At 33.2% G+C, this 21433-nt stretch overlaps 2 protein-coding genes across 2 annotated transcripts; both read right to left on the bottom strand.

Moving 5' to 3' along the window:
• Positions 1-329: 329 nt before the first annotated feature.
• On the bottom strand, positions 330-4530 carry LOC137806985 (uncharacterized). The gene is made up of 6 exons (XM_068607392.1): positions 4091-4530; positions 3542-3753; positions 1474-1753; positions 1127-1212; positions 937-1028; positions 330-850 (listed from the first exon to the last, which is right to left on the bottom strand). The coding sequence occupies exons 1-6, from the start codon at positions 4361-4363 to the stop codon at positions 609-611; spliced, it is 1185 nt and encodes a 394-aa protein (XP_068463493.1). The 5' UTR covers positions 4364-4530; the 3' UTR covers positions 330-608.
• Positions 4531-19937: 15407 nt separating this feature from the next.
• Positions 19938-20974, bottom strand: LOC137806984 (pathogenesis-related protein 2-like). The gene is made up of 2 exons (XM_068607391.1): positions 20522-20974; positions 19938-20418 (listed from the first exon to the last, which is right to left on the bottom strand). The coding sequence occupies exons 1-2, from the start codon at positions 20700-20702 to the stop codon at positions 20132-20134; spliced, it is 468 nt and encodes a 155-aa protein (XP_068463492.1). The 5' UTR covers positions 20703-20974; the 3' UTR covers positions 19938-20131.
• Between the last annotated feature and the right edge of the window lie 459 nt (positions 20975-21433).

The raw sequence follows: 21433 nt of genomic DNA, 5'->3' as shown, positions 1-21433 counted from the left end.
TGAAAGCTATGGTGACTAGAGAAGACAATATTTTGTTCCTGTCATGATTTCTACTTCAATGACATGATTCGTGATAATCAACCTAGATTCTTCAATAATATAATTGATCCCCACTTTTAATCTGACTATTTGATTTGGAAAGTCTGATGTACTTAATGTCTTTAAAACATCAGGGATAAGTCCTTTGAGTTTTAAGTGACTGGCGAATACTTCCAAATCAGCAAGTGGTGAAAATCCTATATAATTGATAATTTCATCACACCACAAATCATTTATACTAGCCATGTATCAGGATTGATATCTTTCAGCCATCAACAGAACATCAGACATAAAAAAAGTTTAAATTTTGTTAATAATGGTTTTTTTTTGCATCCTATGAAATCAGAAGCAGACCCTTCAATATGAAAGGTGTATAGTTTTCAATACCTATTCTCCCCTTACTGAAGCAGTGACCCTGCTGTTCTATTTAAGAAAACACAAGTTGATTCAGGCGTTTGTGAGCATATGGAAAAATAACTGTTAATTTAATGGACAACACAAATATACTGGCAGGGATTACATAAACTGGTATTTGGAAGTTGGGCTGCTTCTGTTAAGAGAATCTCCGGTCATCTCAAATATGTATAATGAGTCATGAAGTAATTGTAATCAGGATGATTGACTCGCAATAGCCTAAGCCAGTTTTCAGCAGCCCGCGACAGAGAGTTTGCTTTCTGACATTCAGAAACTCCGTCTGGATCCCAGACAGAAATTTTAAACTTGTGTGAGGCGAGCCCGAAGATTGGTAATGATAGCTTCGATATGTCCCTACCTCTTGAATAATGATTATTTAGCCCATCAGTATTTGAACCTGATTCAGAGATTAAACGTGTTATAGTTGATGCCTATTTACATACATCTAGCATACAGAGAAATTAAACAGACAACAAGACATACTTTGCAAGGCTGTTGACAGGGAATGATATGTCAGGAAGCAAGCACTCAGGCTCTGTAATGTTGGACCAGTAGGTATTCTGTATATTGGGTACCTTTAAAAATACACAGCAACAAATAATTTTAAATTAGTAATTACCATGAGCCATTGTCCAACCACAATTAGAAGACAAAGAGGATGATAAAAACATACCAAGCAAATGAAACCCAACTTGCAGGAGAAAGATCACAGCTCCAGTATGTTTTCAACTCTGGAAATTGTCGTTCAAGATCAGAAATCTGAGAGTCAAGCAATATGAATACTCGTTAGGATTAAAAAGAAACATATGATCTATTTGGTTAATTTTTTTTCCTATAAGCACTTACAGAAGAAAATAAGAAAAAAATGAAACAAAATCATTCACAAGCTAAATTTAGCTCACGAAAAAAGTTAATTTCATCTTTCCTTTTATTTTATTTAACTAAAAGTGCTACAAAAAGAAAATTATCCAAACAGACCCACAATCTACTAATATGTAAGTCCAACAAATGATAACTTGCCTTGGTTGCTAATGGCTCACGATTATAAGGTGATTCATGCTCAAAGAATTCAAATATAAGCTGACCAGGAGGGTTGCAGCTCTCAGTCTCATCACTTGATGAACCCATGAAAGGTTTACCTTGTGAAACCCTTTCCAAAGCATGATTGCTTGCATCCAAAACATTAAGATGATTCCTACTGCCATGAACACTCTTAGCTCCTCTTTCATGACAATAGCCACTGCTGCTGTCACTGCTTGTCTCTCTAGCTGATTCAGAGTCACTTTCTTGACTGGGTTTCCTGGAATAAGATGAAAATTAGAATGATAATGTTACATACAATACTGTGCCAACTCTTTAAATTCAGCTAAAATGGTAAACCGGTCCTGTAAAGGATAGATCATAACACGTGCAAAAAGGGAAAATGATGTGGTTCCTTGATCTGAACTCTTAGCATTTAAATGATTGTGCTTATGAGCATAAAAGTGCAAAGATAAATTTGTATCATATTGAATGTTGTCTAGAACTTGCGAGATGTAATTTATTAAAGTAGGAAACTAGTTGTAGACACCCAGAAGGCTGAGTAGCTGGACAAAATAGCATCAAAGTGAAAAAATGTAAAAATACTATTAATGGTACATTTTATAGAGCTGCAGAGGGTGATGGAAAATGAAGTAAATATACTAAGTACAATCCAATGACTTAAGATGCAAATACACAGTATAAGAATGCAGGTATAAGAAAATTTACTGTCTATAGTATTAAAACCGTTAGCTTAAGTTCGCCCAACAAAATGATCAAGTTTCAGTAGTTGCTAATATTGTGCTCAATTCTTAGGTCTCTTAGAGAATTAAATCAATCATTCCTGATTGGAAAATATGTTACCAGCTTACTCAACTAGTTTTGAATTGTAGACAAGTTGATGTATACACCAGACATTAGCAACTTGGTCTAGGCAATACAATCACACACAATACATGTACTGCATGTGAGTTTTTAAGCTACTTAGCCTTTCCTCCCACTTCATATGTTGTCCTTGAACACCCGTTATGGGAGAATATTCTCTGTACCCTGCCAAAAGCATCTCCATAGAAGCCAAACTAAAATTATTGACATATACTTCTATATTTGAAGCCTAGATACTCCTAAAAGATGGCAAAGTTTAGGTGTCTTACCCATATCACATCCAATAAATACATGTATGATCCTCCCAGATATGAATCCAAGAAGTATCTTTTATTTTCTAGAGAGAAAAACTACCAAATAATATTCCTGAGATATGGTTCCAATACATAAAATAGGACTAAACTTACAGTATCCTTAATGCTACAGTAAATAGTAGGCAAAAATATGTAGAAAACTTCTTTTGAGTAGGACTGATTTTTGTGACATCCTAACACGAGTTTAGGGAAAATAAGTAATCTTGTAAGATGTTCAATGGAAAGATAAGCAACTTCAGCTAAGTAACTTTTTCTATGATGACAAATACTGTTTTTGGAAAGTATGATCACCATCTTCCGAAATAGTTATGTATTAATTGGAAATGGTCAATCTCTCTTCATATAATTTTTTCATTTATGTGAAGTATTGTTTAACTCAAGGTTCATTTATCTAGGTCATATCTTTGAATTTGTAAGAATATCCTGCATTCTCGTATCTGTTTGTATAATATCCTAGCCACATGATGTATTCCTAGATTTTTATTGACTATAGCCATCCCCCACACAAGCAAATATCAGCAGTGAGATATTTAAGAACAAACAAAACACTAAAATAAGAATAACTAGGCAGGGCTAACACAAGCATTAATTTTGTGAACTAATTCATCAATTTGTAGACAAAAGAGAAAGTTTGATTCTGTCTCATCCAACTGAAACCCTCAAGGTCTTAGTGGGTAATTTGAACTACATTTACACATCATGCAGAATAGAAATGCATTACAAAATCTTTTTTGACATCTAAAATGAACAATTTCAATTCACCTAGTCATAGCAAAAGCAAATTGTACAAGACAACAATTTAAAAATATTTAAAATAGAAGTTAATTGATCACCAATCATTGGAAGGTAAATGTTTTCGACCAACATACCTTAGCCGTGTGGAGGGCTTTGAAGGATCAATATACAGCTGAATGGCAGATAAGGAGACATTATAATACTGTGTTACGGATTCGCTCCCATTCAACACTATAGGAACACCGGCCCCATAAGCACTCCATTCCTTAAAAGACTCCCATAAGTCTCCAAGTACAAAGTATGGATGCAATTCAGCTTCCCTTGTTTTCCATCTCCTGGAGTTCGTCTGTTAATGCCCACACAAACAAAATCCTCCAAAAATAAGTAAATGTCCTTCTAAACAAACTAAACAACATTCACATAGTAGGTTGTTTTGCAACAATCAATCTAGGGTCACCTCAAAGGCATAAATAACAAAACCTAAAATACAAAACCTAAACGGCATTCATGATTCGTCTACATTAACTAACCAAACATCCTATCTATCTATTCATTCACTGACTAGATAAATAAAAGGGTTCAGTGCTGCTACTTCACTGCAAATTAAGTAAATTCAACACCTCGACCATCAAAACGAGTAACTAGAAAGGAGAAAAATCCAGAGCAATTGACGCTGATTTTACCTTTGGAAAATATTGGGCGGGAACAAGGGGCGTGATGTGCTCCAACAATCGATCCAAATTGGACATATCCGATGTGACACGAGAAGAAATCGAACAATCGGAAGAGGAACCAGGCCTGTTCTCTGAGGAAGTTCTGGACAGCGACGACCTTTGCTGCTCATGCTTCTCTCTGTGTTTTCGCAACGGCGGCGGACTGTAGAAGCGGTTCTCACCTAGATGACGATTGCGGTTGCGGCTTCCACCGGCGATGGCGGCACCACCAGTGGCCGACATTGACGCAGTGGTTGTTGAGACGATGGTGATTGGGGGAGAGGAAACGACAACGTTGGGTTTAGGTTAAGTTTGAAAGTGAGGAAGAGAAGAGAGTGCAGATGGGAACTGCAAAGGGTTTTATTATTTAGTGTCTCCAAGTGATTGCGCACCCCACGCTGAGGTTTTCTACGCCCAATTAACTCATAAATCTTCACAACTATCCTCCATTCTTACTATTTTTTTTTTCATTATATTAATTAACTACCAAAATATTTTCCTTTTTTATGGGCGTGTACATTTTTATGTGAAAAATATAATTTTAACATATATAAAATAATTTATAAAAATAAATACAAAATTTATATGATTATTTTTAAATTTAAGATTATAAAATTATTTTTAGTAAAATAAATTATATATTTATATATGTTATTACATAATAAAATTGTTTTAATATAATAAAATGTAAAATTTTATAATTAAAAAATTGCTACAAATAATTATAAAAAATTATCCGCTTTATATAAAACAATAGAATTTAAATATTATTATAAAAAGATATCCACTTTGTAATAATAATAATAAGTATATGTATTGATAAAACAGTATCATTCTCTCAATTAATGCTACCTTTACTATTTCCCTTCATTGATTATTGAACTCAACCAAATCATTAAGAACAAGAATCATAACTATAAGTGATGGACATAGTAAGTATTTTGAATTTGTTGTCTATTCCACTATTTGGTGTGTTAAATATTTCTTTTTTAAAGATAATTATATTAATTTGAATTAATTTAAATATAGATATCATAGTTGATCAGAATTGAACATTGAAAAGAGATGCAATTAGAGAGTTATACCCTTTAGTTTTTTTCTTTCTAGTATCAAAACCCAAAAAAAAATATCATTTTAAAATTTTAAGATAGTATTATTTATTTTTCTTCATTATATCTTTATTTTATTTAATTTTTAAGTAATTTGAGCATTTATCAAGAAAATTAAAATAACTAATATTAATTATAATTTTATAAAAATATATAAATAAAATTCTTCATTTTATATAAATTTTTTAAAAATTATATAAACTATAAATTACTTACACCTTTTTAATAACATAATATATCACAAATCATCTGATACTATTTTTGACATAATCGTATAAATATGAATATAGAGACAAAATATAATATTTAATAACTTTTTAACAAATGTTAACAAGTGTTGTAAATTTTTTTTTCTGAGATATGTAATCCTATTTTATTAATATTTAGTGTACATGACATGATATTTTTTTTTTGGTTAAAAGTGAGTGTAAGAAAGGTTTATATTGTGAGTACATACACCATTTTCTCATAACTAAAAACATTATTAAATTGTATGAATTTTATAATTTAATTATTCTCACATGAAGACAATTCTGTAAGTTGATAGTTACCCCTTCAACCACACTTGTCATGACGTGTGTACAGTGATAATATCTTTGAACCCAAGATGCTTTTCCATCTTGATATTCTTTTATGATAATTGAAGCCCTAATTCTTTAAAGAAAAGAAAAATAAAAGTTAATGATTCATCTCATGTGTTAGTCATTTTCTACATGAGCTTGTTTGTGGCATAAGAAAGACTTCTCTGTGTTGTTGATAATTAATTAGGTAATGAATTAACACTTCATATACTTTTTATTAATAATTTTATACTGATATTAAATTTGATTTGATTGTTTTGGAAGTTCTTCTTTGGTTCATATTCCAAAAAGTTAGATTGGTTCCGTTAGATATAGATGGGGGATTCATTCTTTCCAATCCTTTCAGATATTATAATATATATTATTGCAAACTTACTGGTCAGTTAGGTTTTTGGTATTTGGGATTGAGCATCAGTCCTTTATTGGTTCCAGAAAAAAACAAAATTGACATAAAATTGTTTTGATTCAGTTATAGAGATTTTCAGTTTAGTTCATGTAATATAAAGTTAATTTAAGAAATTAAAAAATAATTGTTATGGTAATAAAAATTTATTTAGATTACTCAAATTAATAAACTACTTCTAATATAATGGACCTATAAAGTATTAGTTTAAAGTATTGGAAAAAACATTTGTGCTTTTAAAGTTATTTAAAAAAACTTATAAAATAGAAAATGAAATAATTATTTGCTTTTATTTTTTTCATTGAGATCAAAATAAATAAGCATTACACTCATTTTAGTCTAGTTGAAGAGAGAAATAATCAATCAATAAATACTAGAATCATAATAGACAAAGACAACAAAATAAAGGTTATTCACCTCTATAAAGACAAACAACTAAGAATTAGAAAAGACACAATTAATATTATGATCCTTCTGTAACTCAGGTATCAATATCCTTTAATATCTCCCACAGATTGAGGACTTCAAGTTTTGGTATAAATGTCAGCTAATTGTTCTGTGGTGCAAATGAGAAACAAATGGATGAGACCCTTCTTTAATTTTTCTCTAACAACGTGACAATCTATTTCTATATGTTTCGTGAAACACTGGATCTCTGCAATGTATCTTGTCGAGTCATTGTCATAGATAGTATAAAAGAGATGGTTGCTCAAAAGAAGTTTTGAAATATTGAAGAAGATAAGTTAACTATTGAATTTCATATGTAACAGTGGTCATTGCCCTGTATTTATCTTCACAAGAACTCTTTGATATTGTTCCTTGCTTCTTTGATTCCAGGATATGAGAGAATTTCCAAGATACACACTAAAGACTTGGAGCTCCTTTAATATATATGAGAATTCTAATCGCTGTAGTATAGTGAGAAATTGTAGGCTTAGCAAGAAATTGAGAAAGTTGTTGCACAGAAAATGTTATGCCAGATCGGATATTAGTGAGGTACATAAGTCTTCCAATCAATCTTTTGTAGGCTTGAATAACTGTGAAAGGAACACTTCCAGTAGAAGATAATTTTTCATGATTATCAATAGGAGTGAGTGTAGGTTTGCAGGCTAAAAGACTTGCATCTGTTAACAACTCCAATGCATATTTCCTTTGATTCACCATTATTCCTTTCTTACTTCTTGCTACTTCTAGACCAAGAAAATATCTTAAAACCCCAAGATCCTTAATCTTAAATGTCTGATTCAAGGCTTGTTTAATTCGAGCAATCTCTTCTTTATCATTTCTTGCCAATATTATATTATCCACATACACCAATAATGCTGTAAAAGATCATTCAGAAGAATTAATGAACAATGAATGATCATTCATAGATTGAGTATATCCCATAGAAAGCAAAAATGATGACAAATTGGCAAACCACTCTCTACTGGCTTGCTTAAGGCCATATAAAGCCTTTTTTAGTTTACAAACTTTTCCTGGTGGAATAGAAGTCAATCTAGGAGGAACAACCATGTATACAACTTCTTTCAAATCTCTATGTAAAAAGGCATTGTTTATGTCTAATTGTTTAAATTCCCAATTATAGATAGAAGCTAGAGAAAAAAGCAACTTTATGGTGGTCATCTTTGCTACTAGAGAGAAAGTATCAAGGTAGTCAATGCTTTCTGTTTGTGTGTATCCCTTTGCCACTAACCTTGCTTTATACCTTTCAATTGTCCCATCAACCTTATATTTTATTTTGAATACCCATTTGCAACCTATGGCAGCTTTGTCCTTAGTCAGAAGAGCAATCTTCCAAGTTTGATTTGACTCTAAAGCAGATATCTCACATTGCATAACTTTTCTCCAACAGTCATCTTTCACAACTTCAGAATAAGTGTTTGGCTCAACATGTGAAGAAATAGACATAACAAAAGATTTGTAAGAAGGCAATAAATTGTTATAAGACAAAACAAAATTCAAAGGATATTTAACTCTTGAAGATGTATTGGAAACATTAAGATTGCAATGATATTCCTTTAAATACTCAGGTGGTTTTTTTTATTTTTGTACTCATTCAGACAGATTGATCTTATTCATAATTTTGTTCTATGTCATGATCTTCATTGAGGTTTTGGTCTATATGGGAACAAACTTATTCTGGAACCTCAATGTGTGACTCACAATTATTATCACTGTTATTTTCAGCATTATCACTAGGTGCAAGAATGATTTGTGATGGCTGACTCAAGACAGGTTGATCTTCAGTAAACAAAACTTGATCATAAATGTTAGGACTATTAGTTTCATTGCTAGTATCTTGAACCCTTTGATATGGAAAAACATGTTCATAAAAGACAACATCCCTAGACACAAAAAATTCTCTTGATTGAATATTCAACAAAATATATCCTTTTGTCCTCCTTTTAAAACCAATAAAAACACATTTTGATGCCCTTGGATCAAAATTTTCTTTTATTTGTTGGCAAAGTGCTAGCATAACATAAAGAACCAAACACCTTTAATTCATTAAAATTTGTTTCAGTTTTGTAAAGCATTTCATGAGGAGAAAAATAGTTTAAAATAGGTGTGAGGAGCATGTTTATAATATACGCAACATGTATCACAAAATATGACCAATAAATTTTGGATAAATGAGATTGTGTCATGAGAGCTCTTGCTACATTTAATAAATGACCATGTTTCCTTTCAACTATACTGTTTTGTTGTGGAGTATTGACATATGATGTTTGATGTACTATTCCTTTATTGACAAAGAAATTAGTCATGAAAAAATCAGTCCCATTATCACTTCTTATTATCTTTATTGTTGTTTCAAATTGTGTTTGAACAAAAACAACAAAAATTTCCAAAACATTGACAACTTCAAATTTTTGTTTTAAAGGAAAAATTCATGTGTACCTCAAATAGTCATCAACTATGGTCAATAAATATTTATGACCATGAATTGATGGTATTGAGGATTGTACCGACCAGTCCCCGGGCATTGACTAACCATTGATAATGTTGGCGCCACGTAAGCGGGTCCCACGAGCAGCGCAGGCCAGTACCTTACAAAACACGTGCGCCAAAGGAGCCGAGAGTGGTCAGACATCGGTCATCAAATGCACCAACTTGCCACTCAGTAGTGTGGAGAGGTCGGACATCGAAAGTCCAAATAGTGGAGATAGGCCACGAGAAGTGGATCCCTGATCACACACCAATTATCAGTAAGGGAGAAGCCTTGATGGAGATCAAGGCCAAGGACAAATAGAAGCCAATCATCAAGGACAAGAAGAGGAAGAGGTAGATGTGCAAGACGTTATTCATCCTCCTCAAAGGCTTACAAAAAGCATGTTCAAGGCCTTAGGAAATAATGGACAATTGTTTTCTTTATTTGTAATATCTTTGGTTGATGGTGCTTAAGAGGGAAACATAAGACACCTCTTTTGTAAAAGCATCCTTAGTTGTAGTTTAGAAATATTAGAAGCTTAGGGGGGTGTGAACTTAGTAAGGGATGCTAGGGGGAGTGTAGATATGAGTTAGGAGGTGCCAAACTAGGAAGGAAAGACACACTTCCTTCATGCACTAGTTGGCGCCGAAGTTACATGTCATTAGGGGCACATTTGCATTTGATTTACTTTACATTTCAGCACCTTATAGGCTATAAATAAAGGTGCTTGCCTTGTAGAAATCAGATATGGAATTTGAAGTAAGAAAACTCTACTCAATTTGAGAGAGAAATTGGAAGAGCTTTGGTGCCTTCATCAAGTCTTATCTTGGGTGTCTATGGTGAACCTCAAGTGGTGGCAACACACTAATCTTGGAGTATCCACACTCTAAGTGGCGTGATCACTCACCTATTCTTCCATCTCCATAAGTTTTCTATTCTCATTCTTTGTTTTCTTCTTCATGTTCATGTTTTAGTTTACTTGTTCTTCAATTCCATTCGGTACCTTCAGCTGTAATTGCAATTCTGTTCGGTTGTTTCTTTTAATTGGTTGTATTCAATTGTGTTTCTTCCATTTCTTGTTGTTTGATTCAATTTGACAATACATGGACTTCCATGTGAGCTTTGGTTCGGTGCAAAGTCTTGGTGAGTTCTTGAATTAGAACCTTGATCCAATTCTAACTAAAGTGCCAATTCATGACCAACTCAAGTTGTTCCTAAGAATGTCAAAGAATCATGTATTCTTGCTATTGCATTCACATCATGCCTAGATCACGAGTGCCCATGCATGTAAAGTGGACGACGCATTCAGGCGTGACACAAAGTATAAAAGCCACTGGAAGGATATGGCCAGTAAGGGCCGCGATCAGCGGTGAACTGCATGCTTGGCACCTGAACAGCTAGGGCACTCTCAGAGGTGGGTGACCCAGAGATCAGGTGCACAAGGAGGCATCCAGGTGGTCATCCCGTCAGAGGTTGCACTCCAGTTAGGGAACCCACGCGCTAGGTTATCCTAAGAGTAAGGTAACGATAGTGTTGGGCCCGCCCATAAAAAAGGCCCATTTTAGGTAAACAAGAAACCCTAATTTTCAATCTATAAATAGTAAGTTAACAGACTTGGCCAGGGGAGAATCCTCTTGCACCGTTACACACATAAGAGCAAAAGTATACAATTTTTGGTGTTTCCTAGCCCTAGTACTGACTTGAGCATCGGAGTGCAAACGGCCGCTAGGGCGCCCATTGTCTTTGTGTTTCAGGTGTTCATCACAAGGACAACATACGCGAACGCAAGGACTCTGGACGTGAGCGTGACGTAGACGTATGAAGGCATTTCTAGTCAACCGGCAGGAACAAGGATGGTCCCCAAATATCTACATGAATCAAGTTAAAACATTATTTTGATTTAGATGTGTACTAATAGGAAATGAAAGCCTTTTTTGCTTTGCAAAATGACAAACATCACAAACAAAAGATTTGTTATATTTAACGAAAGGAAATTTATTCTTGATAACATCAATACATTTATTTGAAATATGACCTAATCGAAAATGCCAAAGGGTTTCTAGATCACTAGCACCGACATTAACAATATTGATGGTGTGTGTAGATTTGATGGGTTTGATTTGAAGTTTCTGGTAAGATGGGATCCTGAGTATATAAAGTCTATCTTGCATCTTAGTAGAGCCAATCATTTTGAAGGAGTTTTTGTCTTGAATGTGAAAGCTATTAGAGTCAAAGGTAAGAACACAAGATAGTTTATCAATCAATTTTCTTACTGAAAGAAGATTAAAAGTGAAGCAAGGAATATACAAAACATCGTCTATGACATGATTTTGATTGAGAAAAATACTTCCAAAGTAATTGGAAATGACTTGATTTCCATTTGGTAATTTGACAGAAATAGGATTAATTTGATGATATTAAGTGAAATAAGTTAAGGATGAACAAATGTGTGTAAGAAATTATGTAAATTAATTTCTATAATGTGACTCACATGACATAGAGTTTGGACTTTGGGCCCAAATATGATTTAATAATAATAGAATTAAAGGCCCATTGGTTAACGTGATATATATATATATATATATATATATATATATATATATATATATATCTATCTGATGATACCTAATGAAAACCTACATTTGATAGAGATTGGGAATTAAGAGCAATAGGGTTTTGTCTTTGCAAATAAAAGTTGTCTCATTGTTAACCATCAATAAGGTGTGTGACAATAACGAAATTGCCAAGAGATAGATTGAGAATAAAGGAGGTAAAAAAACTGCTCACATAGGATCTCTCATGGATCAAGGTAAGTGTCTATCTTTTTCTTAATTGTATGTAAAGCATGTGAGAATCATAGATTGATAAGATCTACATGTGAACATTATTGTATATGTTTAATCATGTTTTAAATTTACATGTGGTATCAGAGCCTCGTTGCTCATTTTATGATTCTCCAATTTAAAAAATCATAAGAACTCTATTTTTAAAATATTCCCTATTTAAGAACCCTAATTTAAAATTAGGATTTATGGATCATAGTATCCATTCCTCAATAACAGAACCCTAATCTTCCTGCACCCAATGTCATTAACGAAGTTAACATCCTGTGCACGAACCCATTATCGGAATCGCTTTCAGCACGGAATCGCAAGCTATCGTCTATTGCGTATTTTCCGCCGCCACTCGTCCATCTTCGTCACTGGTAATGCTTGCAGCGACGACACGGTGGTTGTTTCCCTAAATGGGTCCCAACACCTTTTGTTCGTGCGGCACACGGTGGTTCATGGCTAGCAGCTACTGCATGGTCCAGGGTGGCAGTGGTGGCTTTCCTACACCTTAAGATTCAAGTTAATTTAATTTTACATTAAATTATAATATAATTTTGAATTCAATCAATGAAATGCATGTATGAATTCAACATTGAATTAAAGTTTAATTAATTGAGTGAAAGTGAGGAGTGGAAAATTATTTTTTCACTTTATGTATTAAACTTTAAATTAAAATTTTGGAATTATTTGTATGATAGATTTGTAATCACCAAAGTGATCAAATCTTTATGTTTTATTTAATTCCAAATTACGGATGAATTTTATTTCAATTAATGATATTATTTATGGAATTATTTGTATGATAGATTTGTTAATCACCAAAGTGATCAAATATTTATGTTTTATTTAATTCCAAATTACTAATGTTTTTTTATTTCAACTACCTATAATAATGGATGCTAAATTATTTATTTATGGGTAAATTGAAATTCATTATTATATGGCATTTTGGATCACCCAAAGGTTGATAAGTTGTCCTTATAATTAATGGATATGATTGTTAGTAGCGAGTATGTGTTATTAGTTTTGCTTGCATATCCAAAGATAACAAGTATTTCTAGTTAATGCATATATCTTGGCAAATAATGTTAATATTATTAGCATCATTATGTTTTGTGTATTAATGTATCTCCCAAAGGAGAACATTAGTATGCATAGAATTTTTTCTGAATCTGTATTGTATGTTTAGTTTATGACTCGAAGTATTAATGTTAAGTATGTGTGATCAAGTATCTATTCTTGTATCTTTATGAGAATGAGCATAGCAAGTAATATTAAGTCTGCTCTTTCTAAAACTGATAGTGCAAAAGAATTTATAAAATTTGTGGAAGAACGCTCCCAAACTGCTGATAAGTCTCTTGCTAGGACATTAATGAGTACATTAACCACCATGAAATTTGATGGTTCTCGTACTATGCACGAACATGTCATTGAAATGACTAATATGACGACAAGATTTAAGTCTCTTGGAATGGCAGTGGATGAGAATTTTCTCGTGCATGAATTGCATAACATGTTAGTTCAGGAAGAGACTAGACTTAAGAATCTAGGAAACCACTCCATAATGTGAACAATCAGGGAGCTGGAAAGAAAGTCTTCAAGAAACATGGCAAGGGTAAAGGACCATTGAAGATAAATGAGTACTCTACTAAGTTCCAGAAGAAGAATGACAAATGTCATTTCTGCAAGAAATCTGGACATTTCCTAAAGGATTGTCTGAAACGTAAGGCTTGGTTCGAAAGGAAGGGGATTCCTTTCAACCCGAACCATAAAGCCAAATGAAAAGTTTGTCTTCATGGGGAATAGAGAGAATGTTCCAGTGGAAGCTGTTGGGACTTATCGTTTAATCATCGACACTGAATTTTATTTAGACTTGATGGATACTTTTTATCTACCTAGTATATTTAGGAATTTAGTTTCATTGTTTAAACTTGATGTTGCCGAATACTCTTTTAAATTTGGGAATGGTTGTTTTAGTTTATATCAGCGTACCTATTTGATTGAATATGGTACTCTTTATGATGGATTATATATATTGAATCTTGATAATTTATATGTTGAAACTCTTATGACCTTGCATCATAATGTTGGCACTAAGCGTAGTTTGGTGAATGAATGTTCTGCTTTCTTGTGGCACAAACATTTGGGACATATTTCAAAAGAAAGGATGGAGAGATTGGTAAATAATGAAATAGTTCCAAGTTTAGATTTTACTAATCTGAATGTATGTGTGGATTGTATTAAAGGCAAACAAACAAAACACACAAAGAAGGGAGCCACAAGAAGTACTCAGCTTCTTGAAATTATACACACTGATATTTGTGGACCTTTTAATGTAAATTCTTTCAATAAAGAAAGGTATTTTATCACCTTTATTGATGATTTTTCATGTTATGGTTATGTCTATATTTACTGCATGAAAAATCGCAAGCAGTGAATGCCTTGGAAGTTTATATAAATGAAGTGGAAAGGCAATTAGACAAAAATGTGAAAATTGTCAGGTCAGATAGAGGTGGTGAATATTATGGAAAGTATGATGAAAGTGGACAACACCCTGGTCCGTTTGCTAAGTTCCTTGAGAGACGCGGTATTTGTGCTCAATAAACAATGCCAGGTACACCACAACAAAATGGTGTTTCAGAAAGGCGTAATCGAAACTTAATGGATATGGTTAGGAGAATGTTAAGTAAGTCAACTGTACCTATTTCATTGTGGATGTATGCTTTAAAAACTGCCATGTATCTGTTGAATAGGGTTCCTAGTAAGGCAGTTCAAAAGACACCTTTTGAATGTGGACAAGAAGGAAACCAAGTTTGAGACACCTGCATGTTTGGGGATGTCAGACATAAATTAGAATATACAATCCGTAAGAAAAGAAATTGGATGGAAGAACAATCAAAGGATATTTCATTGGTTATCCTGCAAAGTCAAAATGGTATATGTTTTACTGTCCTGCCCATAACACAAGAATTGTTGAATCTGGAAATGCACGATTCATTGAAAATGGTGAAACCAGTGGGAGTGATGCTTCACGAAATGTGGAGAGTAAGGAAGTTAGAGTACAATGATGAAGAACAACAAATTAATGATCATGAGGTTAACAATGAACTTGTAGTAGAACAACCACAAGAAATAAAATTAAGAAGATCTCAAAGAGAAAAAAGGTCTGCTATTTCGAATGATTATGTGGTTTATCTACAAGAGTCAGAAAATGACTTAAGTATTGATAATGATCCAATTTCCTTTTCAGAAGCCATCAATGATGATAATTCTGATAAGTGGTTAGATTCCATGAAAGATGAGCTTAAATCAATGACACAAAATGATGTATGAGACCTTAGGATGCAAGAAAGTCGGGTGTAAATGGGTCTTTAAGACTAAACGTGACTCTCATGGAAATATCGAACGTTACAAGACCCAACTTATTGCCAAAAGTTTTACTCAAAAGGATGGTAATGATCATAAGGAAACATTTTCACCTGTTTCTAAGAAAGATTCCTCTAGAATTATCATGATGTTAGTAGCTCATTATGATCTTGAGTTGCATCTGATGGATGTTAAAACTGCCTTTTTGAATGGGGATTTAGAAGAGGATGTTTGTATGGACCAACCAGTGGGGTTTATTGAAGAAGGAAAGGAACACATGGTGTGTAAACTTAAGAAATCAATATACAGGCTTAAACATGCTTCTAGACAATGGTATCTTAAGTTCAATGATATTATTGTGTCCTTTGGATTTAAGGAAAACATCGTTGATCGGTGTATATATCCGAAGGTCAGTGGGAGCAAATTTATATTCTTGATTCTGTATGTTGATGATATCTTGCTTCCAACTAATGAACTTGGTCTATTAAGTGAGACTAAGAAGTTTCTCTTTAATAACTTTGAGATGAAAGATATGGCTGAGACATACTATGTGATAGGAATTGAAATATTATGTGATAGATCAAAAGGACTGTTAAGTTTGTATCAGAAAGCATATATTAATAAAGTTTTAGAGATATTCAAAATGGATAAATGTTCAACATTTCTTGTTCCAATATAGAAAGAAGACAAATTTAGTCTCATGCAATGTCCAAAGAATGATTTGGAACAGAAACAGATGGAGAATATACCTTATGCATCTATTGTTGGGAGTTTAATGTATGCTCAAACTTGTACACGACCATATATTAGTTTTGCAGTTGGTATGATTGGTAGATACCAGAGTAATCCAGGATTGGATCATTGGAAAGTTGCAAAGAAAGTTTTAAGATACTTACAAGGAACGAAAGATCACATGCTTACTTATAAAAGATCTAATCATCTTGAGGTGATTGGATATACATATTCTGATTTTACCGGCTGTGTGGACACACAAAAGTCTACATTTGGTTATGTGTATCTTTTAGTCGGAGGAGCGATTTCATGGAAAAGTGCGAAGTAGTCAGTCATTGCTGCATCCACCACGGAGGTTGAATTTGTGGCATGCTTTGAGGCCACAGTTCAGGCTAATTGGTTGCGAAATTTTATTTTAGGACTTGGAATTGTTGACAGTATTGCCGAGCCGCTGAGAATTTATTGTGATAACTCTACAACTGTCTTCTTGTCTAAAAATGACAAGTATTCCAAAGGTGCTACACATATGAAATTGAAATATTTTGTCGTTAAAGAAGAAGTTCAGAAACATAGAGTGTCAATAGAGCATATTAGCACTGATCTTATGATTGTTGACCCTTTAACAAAAGGGTTACTGCCCAAAATATTTACTGGTCATGTTGTAAATATGGGCATTATGTCTACTAGTGAATGATGAATGTTGTTATTAATGCTTATTTGACACTCTGAGCTCATTGATAAATAAAGTTTCTGAAATTTATGTTTTCTACTTTATGTATATGCATGTAAATTATGTTGTGGAAAACAAATTGTGTTGTTATTGATAAAAATGACATTATGTTTGAACCTATTATGAATTTCTCATTATAAAGTCATATTAAGGAGAAAGAATGATATAGTAGTACATGGAAGGAAATGTGTTGATTGAAATGACATCTAACCGCCATGACTCTTATTATTTCTGTATCCTTGATTTTGATTGATGATAAAACCAATTTAAGTAATGCCTTTTAAATGCGCATTATGATTTATGTAATTATTAAATCATGAAAGTATTATAACTTATATGAGTCAAGTAGGAGAATGTAAGAAATTATGTAAATTAATTTCTATAATGTGACTCACATGACATAGAGTTTGGGCTTTGGGCCCGAATATGATTTAATAATAATAATAGAATTAAAGGCCTATTGGTTAATGTGAGAAATATATATCTGATTATACATAATGAAAACCTACATCCGATGGAGATTGAGAATTAAGAGCAATAGGATTCTGCCTCTGCAAATAAAAGTTGTCTCACTATTAACCATCAAGAAGGTGTGTGACAATAACGAAATTGTCAAGAGATAGATTGAGAATAAAGGAGGTAAAGAAACTGCTCACGTAGGATCTCTCATGGATCAAGGTAAATGCCTATCTCTTTCTTAATTGTATGTAAAGCATGTGAGAATCATAGACTGATAAGATTTGTATGTGAACATTTAGGGATGGCAAAGCAGGGTGGGCCATGCGGGCCGACCCGCTAGTAAAAAACGCGGGGCGGGCTGACCTTTTCAACCCGCTAACCCGCATTAGCCAGGGGCCCGCGCGGGCCAGCAGCGGGGCGGTGCGGGCTGACTCGCTAACCCGGAAGAAAAAAAATTTGTTATTGTTTTAATGTGTGCAGATGACGAGGAAGATTATAATTATGAAAAAATGGATGAAAGTTCTTCTAAGGCGGCATCCAATGTTATTGAAATGGAAGAATGTCAATAATGTCTATGTTTAATGTTTTTGATTTAATGTTTATGTTTATGTTTAATGTTTTGGAATTAGGTATTTTTAATGTTTTGAAAGTGGAAGAATAGTGATATTTGATATTTATCTTAATGTTTATTTTTTTTTTATGTTTGACTATGTTTGAAAAGGAAGAAAAAAAAATAGGTTTGATAGCAACAAATATATAGGTTTAATTTGACAATTTTTTAAGAACAAATTGTAAAAAAAATATATTTAATTTTAAAAAAAAAGAACGCGGGCTGGCCCGCAAACCCGCAGGCCATCTCTTATGCGGGGCGGGTCGAGAATTCTAGCCCGCAATAATTTTGCGGGGCGGGCCAACCCGGCTCGCATTTTTGCAGACCAAGCGCAGGACGGGTCAATGCGGGGCAGGCTGACCCGCTTTGCCACCCCTATGAACATTATTGTATGTGTTCAATCATGTTTTAAATTTACAATGTGATCAGTAGCACCACTATTAATAATCCAAGAACTGAAGGAAGAAATAAAGTCATTACCAGTTTGTGTTGTCATGTTGGAAGGAATAACTTGACTAGAAACATTGCCACTGGATTTGGCCTGTTGTAAAAGAGCTAACGATGTTTGATACTACTCAGAAGTAAAATCAATTTGTTGAGACTCTACTTCTGACTTCGAACCTTCATGATTCTGCTCATTATTATTAAAATTTGTATTATGAAAAACTGCATTAGTATGACTCTCATCATGGTTCTGATTTTTAAACTTGAAATGAGGTGGAAAACCATGCTTTTTATAACATGTATCAATTATATGCCTTGTCTTTCCATAATGACTGTAAATTTTGGCATTTTATAACCTCCTTTGCTAGTAACAATCATTGCCTTGGATTGATCACCAAGAGCTATGATACCATATTATGAAGTGGACTTTAAGTTTAACTCAACCTCATAAAACCGGCTTATAAGGTGAAGTTTGCACTCACTTATATGTTATGAAATGCTCTAATCTCTAGTCGATGTGAGATCGCCAACATAGTATGAAAAATAATCTTTGAATGAAATTTATAAGAATAATAATTATTGAGATTATGATATTCAAACCTCAACTAAATTAAGATTGTTTTCATTTTAGTTAACTGAAGAATTGAGTTAAGAAAAGAATATGAAGAGAAAAAGATACAAATGTCATAAAAAAATTGATTATTTTTTTTAAGTAAATTTTAAATTCTTTAATATTAAATAAGTCAATTGTTTAGAAATTTACATAAATTAGGCCGTATCAATCTTATTTATTTTAATATTTATTTTAGTGAGTGTCAACTAACTTAACACTATTCTACATTTAGTATACATTTAGTATAGATATTTTTACTTATTAAACAACTTATATCATCAAGAACTGAATAATCTTTTAGTGTGTTGGTATCAACCGCTCAATCCCTCACACAAAAACAAAAATAATTATCTCAACTTAAAGTTGACTAAATTAATTCTTAATTGATGTTAATATCACACTAATAAAAATATTTTTAATTATTAGAAAGTTAGTATTGACAAAGTTAACGTTCTTTTAAACCTTAAAAAAAAATTAACATTTTACATCACGGTAATGTCGGTTGATAGTGTCACGTTTTGTTTGACACTATTGTTTGGAACCTATTATTTTAAAGGGTATGATTAAATTAGAGTTTAGTAATAAGTATTCCTTAATTGACCAATTGAAGTCATATATCATTGAATGCTAAAATGGGGAGAAGAGATTATATGAGGTACTTATTTTTAAATGGTTCAACTTATTTTGAACAAATAACTATTTACCAACAAGTGCTGTTTGAAACGGATTGCAAAGTTGTTTAGGGTGCCCGGAGGAAAAGAGAAGAAGGAATCAGAAACTACAAGCATTGCTGATTGGGCGTTCAGACAGATTCTGCTGCCCCATGTCAAGCCTACTTCCACTAATGCTGCACATAGTTTAGTTGAATTTGTTTTTCATTTACTAAGGAATGAAATGTATTGGTCTATTAGATGGAGCACGTTCCTCATCATTTGCCACCTCTAATTGATGCTGAAGTAACGCCTTTAATTCTATGCAAATTTGGTATCATAGACATCAAAAGAAAACCAAAATATCAGGCGATGATTTCCTTTATTATAATTTATTGATAAAGTGAGATACAAAATATCAGCTCTCACAAGTATGAAGCCAAAGGAAATAAGGAAACACTTATAAGCCAAATTAACTTAAGCACACACTCCACACAAGAAAATGTGCATACAATATAAGAAAGTCGTTGGTAACCATTTAGTTGAATTCAAGCGTTGGCCAAAAGGTAAGCCTCGATGACCTTGAAAAGAGCATCACTCTTGGCTTTGCCAGTTTTGAGCTCATCTTCATTGGGTGGAGCATCTCCTTTGCTGTGGTATTTTATACTCAACTTTACAACTGATCCTCCGTTGGGCCCATCACTGAGTTTGGAGTCGATTGTGATCTTCTCTGCAGTCTCTGGCAAGGCAGCACCTCCAACTATGCTGTAGCTGTATCCCAAGTTTGCCTCATCTATTCCTTCTATTTTGTGCAACACAAACTTTGTCTCCCCATCTGTCCATTCACAATTCACAATTCACAGTTAGTTTATTTTATATGTTGTTCTGTCAATGCAATGCACATACACAAAATATATAGAAGATGAATGAAATGGTACCCTCGAGGAAAGAGATCTTCTTGATGGTTCCGGGGCCACCGTTGCCCTCAACGATTTCAACACTCTTGAAGGAATCAACGGCCTTTGGGACGATGTTATCGGCGTCCTTCACAAGAGCTTTGTAAAGGGTAGCTGGAGCCACGGGAGAAGTGGTTTGGTCTTCGAAGGTGAAAACAGCCATGATGAATGGAATCTAATGAAATGGAAGAATATATAATATCAGAAGAGAAGGAGAAGATGTTTGCTGTGTGGGTATTTGCCAGAGGACTGCCTTCTATTTATAACCACAAACTTTGGTGTGATTGTGCTATTGTTTCTATGAATACCATAGTGTGAAGCTGCTGACACACTGAAACAAGGTTGTCGGAGCCATCATCTGTTTACCAAGAACAAGAACATTCTCTTTATCCAAATAAACAAATCTTATTAAAACGTGAGCATATGTATCATTCTTTTTTATTTTCCATTATATATATATATATATATATATATATATATGTATATTGTTAGTTTATGTGTTTGTGAGGTGTTGCGATTTGGGAGCAATTCAAAGAAGACAAATTGTATATACACCTAAATTTCAACTATGGCGACTGTTTGCTGTATTTGCGGGAATAGATCCTTTTATATTTTTTACTTTTCGTTAATTTATATTTTTAATAAAATAAAACGAATATTTATGATGTATAAAAGTGAATAGTTTGTAACATAAACTAAATAATAATTAAAAATTCAAAAAAATTAGAATAGTAAAGACAATATTTTATAAAAACTAAAAAATGGATGAAATAATTTTAGTTAAAATTTCTACATTTTGGATTTAATGGATTGGAGAAAAGTCCATGAAAATTATTGATTACGGAGGAAGTGGCCGCCATGAAGAATACTTTGTAGACGCCCTTCTGGATGTTG

The sequence above is a fragment of the Phaseolus vulgaris genome, chromosome 3, assembly GCF_000499845.2.
Source record: "Phaseolus vulgaris cultivar G19833 chromosome 3, P. vulgaris v2.0, whole genome shotgun sequence".
In the NCBI taxonomy this organism is placed as follows: domain Eukaryota; kingdom Viridiplantae; phylum Streptophyta; class Magnoliopsida; order Fabales; family Fabaceae; genus Phaseolus; species Phaseolus vulgaris.
Note: the sequence above shows the minus strand (reverse complement) of the source record. Positions and strands in the feature narration are given on the sequence as shown.

What these genes read in the sequence shown, in the direction of transcription:
- LOC137806985 (XM_068607392.1), bottom strand. Translation starts at nt 4,363, where the DNA reads ATGTCGGCCACTGGTGGTGCCGCCATCGCCGGTGGAAGCCGCAACCGC. An exon ending in GTGAGCCATTAGCAACCAAG is followed by an intron (nt 1,213 to 1,473) that starts GCAAGTTATCAT and finishes CTTGACTCTCAG; the next exon opens with ATTTCTGATCTTGAACGACA. An exon ending in AGTTGGGTTTCATTTGCTTG is followed by an intron (nt 1,029 to 1,126) that starts GTATGTTTTTAT and finishes GTATTTTTAAAG; the next exon opens with GTACCCAATATACAGAATAC.
- LOC137806984 (XM_068607391.1), bottom strand. Translation starts at nt 20,702, where the DNA reads ATGGCTGTTTTCACCTTCGAAGACCAAACCACTTCTCCCGTGGCTCCA. An exon ending in GAAGATCTCTTTCCTCGAGG is followed by an intron (nt 20,419 to 20,521) that starts GTACCATTTCAT and finishes GTGAATGGACAG; the next exon opens with ATGGGGAGACAAAGTTTGTG.